The sequence below is a fragment of the Pagrus pagrus genome (assembly GCF_965226575.1).
Source record: "Pagrus pagrus genome assembly, chromosome: 9".
Lineage (NCBI taxonomy): Eukaryota > Metazoa > Chordata > Actinopteri > Spariformes > Sparidae > Pagrus > Pagrus pagrus.
The window spans coordinates 1,606,203-1,615,646 of record NC_140193.1 but is presented as its reverse complement, the minus strand read 5'-3'; the positions used below and the strand labels follow the sequence as shown (position 1 = coordinate 1,615,646).

The following is a 9,444-nucleotide window of genomic DNA, read 5'->3' as shown; positions in this document are numbered from 1 at the left end:
CTGCAGGTCTCCTGTTCAAACAGTATAATAATTATTGATATTCAGTGAAATAAACATAACCAAGCAAAAAACAAATGACTTTATAAAAGCTGACTTGTTTCTTAATTTCTTCATAATCAGGAAAATATTCTGTCTTCATCACTGTTAAACAGAGAAACACGACGACACTGAAAGACTGAACTGAAAATATTAAACTGAACACAGACGAGTCATTTGAGTCGCCAAGTCTCAAGTTCCAGGTTCCAGTTCCTGTCAGATAAATGTAGTGAAGGAGAAAGTTCAACAACTCCCTCTGAAATGTAAAGTTAGCAGAAAGAAATGAAAACACTCTGCCGTTTGTCAAACACGACTGAAACCTTAAAACCAGCTGATCAGAAGGAGTAAAGCTGCTGTGACTCGGACTGATCTGAGTCTCGCATCCTGCAGTCCGATCAGGAATCATTCGTCCTCGACACCGACGTAGAAAACATAATCATTTATTGAAATTACTGACCAACGTTGATACTGCAATACGAAGACATATAGAAACATTTTTGCACACTGGATGGACAGTTAGCCGACAGCTTATACGGGTTCACTCACTTCTCTTTGAATAAATATGTACAGGAGTGCATACATATGTATAGACTTTGTATATATATTATATATATCTTTGTGAGACACTTTCAAGCATAAAATAGCATCACAGCAGAGTCCTGTGTGTACAGGGTGATCTTCAAGGCCATGAGAGTTCAGTTTCCGTGTCGGTCACCCCGCTACAGAACAGAACGCACAACGAGAAACAACATCTGCAAATATCGACTCGATCCATCGTGAAGGCAGTTCATCAGGAGGAAATGACTCTGAAGGATTATTTCATGTGTTATCAGAATGATTTCCAAACCGTGCAGGCGGGTCCGTGAACGCACCACGGTGCAGAGAAATGTGCGTTTTGTTTATTGCGAAAGAAAATCAGCAAAACACGTGAAACTACTGAAACAAGTGGAATTATTTTACTCCCCCAAAATATCAAATAATCCATGTTCTATCAGAGAAGTGAAGCTTTGAGACTGAACATGAGACTCGTGGTGATGATGATGATGATGATGATGACATCTTCCTCTGGTCGTGTTGGTGAGGTTGTGGGGTTATCCATGTTTAGTCCGGGTACAAAAGGAAACCGGAAAACGTGCTGTACTTGTTGTTGTTCCCGCCGTGCGCTTTCCCGCCGTCCAGTTTGACGTAAATCTCGTCCCCGGAGTCCAGATGCAGGACGACGCTGTTGCTGGCGTAGTCGTAGTTCTGGTCTGCGTCCTGCGCGATGGCGCTGGCTCGGACCTGAGGATGAAGAGAGAGAGGAGAGAGGTTTGACCGGGCAGCAGCATCAGCACCCTCACTGTGCAGCACATATCATCCAGCTAAAGGAACAAATATATTCCCATGGGGAGTCATAATCATGAAAGGAAAAGTCAGAAATGTCGGATGAAAAGTTGAATTTTTGAGATTAAAATGAGATTAAAAAGTCAAAATTCTTAAATTTGTATCATAATTCAAGTCATAATTTCTGATAAATATGACTTATCATGATTTTTTTCTTATCAAGCTTAAGTTTTCATCATGTTTTATTCTTTAACTGGCTGAAATGAGCCTCCGTCCCCTCCCTCCTGCAGGCAGAGCCGTGCGTAATTTACAGCCGGAGCGACGGAACAGACACCTGAAATAACTCAGACTAAACAACCTGTGACGTTTATGTCGCGAGCGTTCAGCTTGTCAGACATTTATTGAACAAAATAAAGAACCAACATCCGCCTCACAGTCACGGATTGTGGATTATGTTGGTGCGTAATTTCACTTTTACGCATCAGGGAGCTGATTTACGCACGAGGAAAAAACCTTAATGAACGTGTCTAATCAGCACGTGCACAGAGCAGGTGGAGGAGTGTTTACCTGTCCGTTCTTGCACAGGTCGGCCCACATGCTGGTCCCGTCTCCTCCGCGCATCAGCACATGGTAGGTGAAGTAGTAAATCCCGGACACTTGGCACGTGAACTTGCCGGTAGTCGGGTCGTAGTGGTTCCCGAGGTTCGTGACGACATCGTCGAACCTCAACACTTCGTATCCCTCGTGCGGGTTTTTCAGACCCACATAAAACGCGATCTTTGCCCCGCCGATAGCAGAGCCCAGCTCCGCTCCGGTCTCAGTCCGTGCTGTGCCCACGACACCAGGATACCCGGCCCTCCCAGTATCCCCTCTGTCTCCTGGCGGTCCTCTCGGACCAGGTGGTCCCGGCTCGCCAGGCGGCCCCCTCGGCCCGGGTTTCCCCGGCCGACCCGGCTCGCCTTTAGTCCCTTGCACAAAGCTCGGAGAGGGGATAGCGCTCAGGTCCTGCATGACCTCCAGAGCCGTGGCGCTCGGTTTTGGGTTGTACGGGTCACAGATCATCCGGCAGGTGCCCATCATCTCGTAGTGCGCGTCGGTCTTGGAAGTTTGGACCAGCAGGGGGATCGCGATGATGAGAGCCAGAACCATGACGATGCCAACCACCGCGGCGACGATTCTCTTCCTCTGCAGAGTCCGAGAGGCAAGCGCTAAAAAGTCCGTTTTGCTTTGGGACGTAATGGTGAAGGTGGAGAGAGCGACAGAAGTCACGACAGGAGGAGAGAGGAGCGACACGGAGACAGTGAACCCCGGACAGAGAGGAGAGGAGAGGAGGAGAGGAGGAGAGAGAGGAGAGCCCGCAGCGCTCAGTGCGGTGCCACTGTCACTCGGCTTCACGCAGCTGACAGAGCGCAGATCGGTTGTGGCAGCAGTGGACGCGGCGGATCTCCGAGCGGGAAGAAGCTTCCAGCGCTTTTTGTTCGTCTGCAACCAACCCGAGCTGCTGACGTAACGAGTTCAGGGCAAAGCCTGTTGCAATTTGGATTAAGAGCGCAACAATAATCATGTTATCTTTATGTATGAATTATAAATCCTCCGCAGCCTCCAGAGAGGATCAGGGCGCATTACTGACACTGAGTTTCCTCTCTTATCTCCGCCTTTATGGGAAAATCTGCTTAACGCCACTTTTGTCTTTGAGGAGCTGAATAATTAATTCAGATGTTCACATGTACACTCTGCAGGAGCACGTGGAAATAAAGAAACATTTCAATTTAAAGCAGCTGAACTTTACTCTGCTCTTCTTTTATATCTTTAATATTTTATGTGTCAACTAAAGTTCTGGTTCTGGAGAATCTTTGCCTGCAGCATTAATGCATTTAGGTGTTCATTTATCCCACAGCCTCTGCTCACTCTGCAATAAAGTATAAAGATACATGTTGGTGTGAAGGTGGAACAGTTAATTAACAAGTCTGCTAAAATAATACTCTCATTAAACAAATCTTTGGACTGAAGTTGTTCACATGTCCGGAGACGGAGGGAGCGTAATGCGTCTACTTCAGTGGAAAATTGAGGTCAAGTCACATAAATAAACGGAAAAGACCGAAAGGAAACTCAAAGAAGTCGATAAATAAAGTGATAAAACATATATTTTTTCTAAGTGTCTTCGGGATGTTGTCTCCTGTGTTGAGGTCTAGTTTTAACAGCAGGTGTTTCCAGTGACCATGTGATGGCTCACTCAGCAGTTTTCAGGTGTAGTGACACGTAGAGGTCAGAGGTCAGTGAAGCAGGAACACAAGTGTGACAGTCAGACACTGAACTGTGATGTCTGCACCGTGATGGTCTCCAGACGAGTACATGTACTGTTAAACCTCCAGTTTCAGATCAGACGAGGAACACAAGCGGCTGAAAAGTTTGCTGATGTTCAGGCTGACGTGATGCCTGCAGCTCCGATACTTCACCAGTGGTCAGATGCATGCTGGGAGCTGCTGAACAGAGAGATCTGTTTGTGTGTTTGTCAAACTCTGACAGATCTTACATCATCTGGCCTCTGGTGTCAGATTATTCCGAGCTCCGGGTTTCCCTCTCTGGAGGCCCCACACCACCACCAGCACCAGCACCAGCACCACCACCACCACCACCACCAGCTCCTGGCTGAAAACGAGCCTCTACAGTCGGAGCCATGGTGAAAAAGTTGGCTGGAGCTCATTTTGTCTTCTAATCTGTTCCAGAGGCTCGACCTGCCTTCTGCTGTCTGGATCAGATAATCCTCATCTCCGCACATCCAGGATTTAACCTCCCCTCAGAGCCCCCGTCTCAGCAGGCTAAGCTAGCAGCTAACACAGTGATTCCCAGGAGCATGTGTCACAGACACACACACACACACACACACACACACACACACACAGCAGATCCATGCCAACGAGTGACACTCAGACAGGAAGTCGCGGCGCCCCCACAGAGCCTCTGAACTCCTGATGGGAACAAATGAAATCTTTCTGTGTTGGTGATTAGCCTCCTCGTCAAAAGTTGGAATAAAACAGATTCAGACGCAGCTTGATCTGTATCCAAACTGAATAATGCATGTTCATGTGTGTGTGTGTGTGTGTGTGTGTGTGTGTGTGTGGATGAAGTATTCCTCGTGTAAACGGGAGCTGAGGGAACATGAACGATGGTTTTGACTCAGTTGTGTTTTTCATCAGAAGCTGCCATCACTTCATTTTGTCTCTTTATATCTGTTGCGTCACGTCGCAGAACATTTCATGGTTGTTTCCAGTGAGGAAACATTATTTTGGTGCGAGGCGCCGACCGTTAAGATGTCTGCCTTCTCTCTGATGTAATGGGACAAGATGGCACTCTCACAGAGCCAAAAAGCACATTTGAACAACTCAACAGAAATGTCTCTTTCCAGAAATCCTGACTCAGTTACTCAAGATAATCCACAGACTGTGTTGTGAGCAGTTTGATGGAGGAACTATTTTTCTTCTGCTGAACTACACCTGCTCACCGTATCGCTGCCCAGCAGGAAGCTGCATCAACTCTGATTGACAGCACGGCATGTAAAACATTAATGACGTCATGGGCGGAGGAAGCATTTAAAATGTGGGTGGGACGATCAAACTGAGGTCGAGGAGTTTCGTTTCCTGTTTGGCAACCGAACCGCCAGAATAAATGCCAGCGCAGTACGTTTCTGCAAAACCACAGATGAGTTTATGTTCCAACTTTTCTCATCACAACTCTGTTTATACTCTGGTCCAGGCAAAAAAAACATCCTGGTCAGGGTTAGAAAACATCATGGTGTGGATTAAATTACCTGGTTTGGTCGGAGAAGACCTGACGTCTCATTAAAACATCCAGAGGGTCAAAGGTTTGAGGATTCAGTAACTTTTATAAGCTGTTGTATCTTGAAGTGAAATGAAGAAGAGAGATATTTCTACATCAACACAGTCTAAGCAAATTTGTGATTTACCAAATTGAACTCTTCGTACAAAAGGTCAGATTTCATTGAATTGTTTCTCTCCTGTTGAAGCATGATGGCTTTGGGTCATGATGTCGGGATTCAGTTCTGTTTCCTGCTTTATTTTGAAAGGTTCATCCTAATGTTTTTCTTTCCACTTCCTGCCTTTGTGTGTTTTCCCGCTCACGTCTGTCCCATTAGTGAATCATTAATGTGTTTTTATTCTGTGTGAAAAATAGACTTTGACGCCACGAAACATCTGGAAATGTCTCCAAGTGTCCTCGCGAATATCCAGCGGTGACTCGACCGCGGTCGGCTGTTTGGCTGGCTGTTATAACTCCGCCTCCTGATGTGACAGTCAGCCAATAGTCAAATAATGTGAATGTGATGTGACACGTTTGGCACAAATGTCGACCTCGGACGGAGCCGCGGTTTACAGAAATGTTAACTGCTGACATGATATCCTGGAGACGGAGCTGGCTGAGTGGCTGAGGCACAATCCTCTGATGACTTCATGTTTTATAGAGCAGCCGTCTCAGCCTGCAGGGACACTTTGCTGCAACACTTCCCTGATTATACTTCCATACATTTACTGAAGTAAAGGATCTGAACGCCTCCTCCTCCACAGTAAGAGCTCGTTACACCTCCTGCGTGTGATGCTTGTGATGTATCTATATAAAGCCTGTTGTTCCTCGGGTCAGGTTCTGACACACTGGCAGCAGTTTGTTTATCAGATGGACTCTTCATTAGAGTTATTTGTCTTCGAAACTCGAACCTGAACGCCTCGCGGACCAGAGCTGTCGTCATGTACTGTGGCAGTTTACATAATCAGCCTGTCACATCTCATCGGGTGACATTTACGTTACCTTCTATAGAAACTGTGTCCGACACACAACAGACTCGGAGTAAACAGCAGTTTCTTTTCAGTTTGATCAATGATGGATTCAGTATAAGCAGTTAGCGATTAGAGAGGATGGTGAGGGTGTTTTTAGGGTTGAGACTTATTTTTGTTATCAATTAATCTGCTGTTAATTTCTGAGTAACTTTAGTAGAAAAATTCTCTAAACAGTTGTGAAAGCTGCTCATCAGTTTCCCGGAGCTCAAAGTGACGTCTTCAAACGTCTTCTTCTGTCCAAACAACAGTCCAAAACCCAAACGCTCTTCGCTTACTGTCAGAAGTGACGGGACGACTTGTGTGTGTCAGATCTCAGGTTCAGTGAACCGTCGACTTCTTCTGTTGTTTGCTTCGGGGCACGCAGGCAGTGTGGTGACACTGAAATCACAGACACCCTGAGCTGAACATCACAGCAGCCAAATGTTAACAAACTGTCTCTCACTCAACTTCTGCGTAAATGTCAGTTTGACACGTTCGGCCAAGCAGCTCGACGCGCTGCTGCGGGCCACGACCGAGACACCGAGCACAGAGGCCGGCTCAGCCGAGTGTGTCGCCCAGACAGCGACACACACCCGGCGCTCTTACAGGGAAGCAGGAGCAGAACATTTGTATGAATAAAGAATAACCATCATGTTGTGAGTAAAAAGCCAATTTGATGCAAAAACAAGATGATCTTTGTGAAAGTCAGCAGCGTCCGACGACAACAAACACGTAAATAATCAGATTTTCTTTTTAATTTAACACAAAATGAGTGCGGGAGGACGTTTCTGTGCCTCCAGCCGCCGTGCAGGATCACACACATGCGGCTGACATATTGTTGGAAGGTGTAAATGAAAGTGGACTGAGGTCAGAGAGGCCTGCAGCTGGCTGTCTGCTCAGCTGTGGTCCAGCCCGGCGGCCCGATGTCACACAAACACAAACAGTTTGAAACGGTCGACTCACTGTGAAGGTCAGCGAGCCATTAATGCTGCTTTGTTATCTCCAATAACGAGAGCGCGGTTTTCTATAAACTCTGATCTTTACAGCAGAGACGACACGCTGACGTCTGTCACATGACGACACGTGGTTCTGATCCGTGGTTCTGATCAGTTCCAGTTTCTACTGTTCAGTGATGGAAGAAGAATTCACGTTTGGCTGAAACGAGCTACGAGAAATGTTACGTGGTTAATAAACAGTCTGGATGTTACATGGAGGTTTTCAATTTCCAGGACGTTTGTTCATCAGCAGTAAAACATGTTGTCACCAGCTGCAGCGAGGCGTCGCCTTCAGCGCACTTTAACTTTGGTTGTGACCCGGAGGAAGGTCGCTGCAGAGCGACGTAAACAAAAAGTCCCCTCCGTCAGCTGAAGCTCCTCTTCAGTCGCTGAACGTGCACGTAAATGCATTTTGGAGGATCTGGAGAGACGAGTGAGGCCCGGAGGACGGAGGGAGATACATTTAAAACAATAAAGACTAAAGTTAAGAGCAGCGTCTTTATGTCTGCCCAGAGACAACACAGACAGACGGAGACGGGTGTGATTACATGAGGTCCCTTCAGCTGAATCACAGACTGGATCTCTGCCTCATACAGACGCTCACTCTGTAATTTTTGCGTCTTTGTTCTGACTTTTGGGTAAAATGACATTTCCTTCTTCTCTCTGGAGTCGACAAACGAACAGAGCTGCAGCCGAATGACGTCTCCTGATGGATTCATATCGCTCTCTATAAGATGGCTGCTTCCCTCCAGGCTCAGTTTGATCCAGCGAGCTCAGATCAATGCTGTCACAGGACTGTTAACATCTGTTATGTCCCATAATGCATCTGCTCATTGAACGACAGAGAGAAATGCAGCTGCACAGCGTGACGAAGAGTAAAGTCTTAATGTCTCAGTGTGAGCTGCTGTCATTAACATAAAACATGTTAGAAGGAGTCTGACTGTCGGAAATAAATCAGTCAGCACGCTGATGTTGAGACGTTATGGCGACAGACTGAAGACACTCAGGTGTTTTCTTGACCTTGAAGCTGTGTTTCGGTGCCACGCTGTGCACAGACGGAGGACAGCAGCCGACAGGTGGAGGTGCGTTCAAATCAGACAACTCAGAGTGAGCTGATGGTGTTCTGCTGGTAAATGTGTCGCAGACGTCTCGATCTGGAGTCTGAGATTTTATCAACGAGAGCAACACGACTGAACAGGCCAACAGGCCTACTGGTTCATCACACTCAGTTTGGGTTTAAATAACTCTTCAGTTAATAAGAACTACGCACGTAAATTAAGTTGAGTCCTCACTTTTCTACATTACGGAGCTAAAATACACTGTATTACTGTGTTACTGTACTTCAGTACATGTCTCAGGTATCTGTCCTGTACCTGAGTATCTCTGAGACTTTCCCTCTACATCTGAACACAAACATCTGAACTTTCTCCTCCTCACAGCTTCAAACAGCCTCGTTACTTAGTTTGATGCATTTGAGGTGAATTATGGATTATTGTTATTTCCCAACATCACGAGACTGATGTCGACCTATCAGAGCACATCACGCACGGCAGACGCAGCGAGACGAAGCAAAGACGTAAAAGACGTGAACAGACAGAGAGGGAGGCTGAATGGGGAGAAAAGGCGTGTTAGTGTCTCGTATCTGCAGAGAGTTTCTTATTTTCTCTCTTTGTTGCTGCTCGGGACGCTTTACCAACCCAACATGTGGCTATTTGACGTCCTGGGAATGAGACTCAACTATCAACTTTTCTTACAAATAGCACCTTTAAACCAGCAGAAGACACAATAACACACACACACACCTCCTCACACACCAGCTCGCTCTCACATCACAGCTCGTTAGTCCTTCGTGTCACTTCAGTCTTAATCTTTCAGGCAGAAGTCGTGTTTCATGTTTTATTCTTCGTCACATCACACAAACGCTGCTGTGACACATTTTACGACCTGATGCGACAGTTTAACATGAAATACAGAAGAATCCAGCTGGATTAATGAGGTCATATAAACAGCTTCATGAAACTATTAATAATGAAATATAACTGACGGTTAACAACCATCTGTCTGCAGCAGAGCTACACAGACACATCAACAGGTTACACAACAAACAAACAAACAACAGCAAATAAAGAAGAAAACAAACGTGCAGTAAAATAACTCACGCAGCGCTTTAATGAAGAGGCTGAAGCTGTTTCCCTCGGGGACGACCCTGAGGACAGCACAGAGATACAGATGCTCCTCACGTCACTGTCGCTCATCATCAGTGT

At 46.2% G+C, this 9,444-nt stretch overlaps 1 protein-coding gene across 1 annotated transcript; it reads right to left on the bottom strand.

Moving 5' to 3' along the window:
* Positions 1-460: 460 nt before the first annotated feature.
* Positions 461-2,773, bottom strand: c1ql2 (complement component 1, q subcomponent-like 2). The gene is made up of 2 exons (XM_084362195.1): positions 1,927-2,773; positions 461-1,317 (listed from the first exon to the last, which is right to left on the bottom strand). Exons 1-2 carry the CDS (start codon positions 2,506-2,508, stop codon positions 1,138-1,140), a joined length of 762 nt encoding a protein of 253 aa, XP_084218321.1. The 5' UTR covers positions 2,509-2,773; the 3' UTR covers positions 461-1,137.
* Between the last annotated feature and the right edge of the window lie 6,671 nt (positions 2,774-9,444).

Coding starts and splice junctions, on each gene's coding strand:
- c1ql2 (XM_084362195.1), bottom strand. CDS start 2,508: ATGGTTCTGGCTCTCATCATCGCGATCCCCCTGCTGGTCCAAACTTCC. Junction 1,318..1,926: donor ACCTGTGCAAGAACGGACAG/GTAAACACTCCT, acceptor CTTCATCCTCAG/GTCCGAGCCAGCGCCATCGC.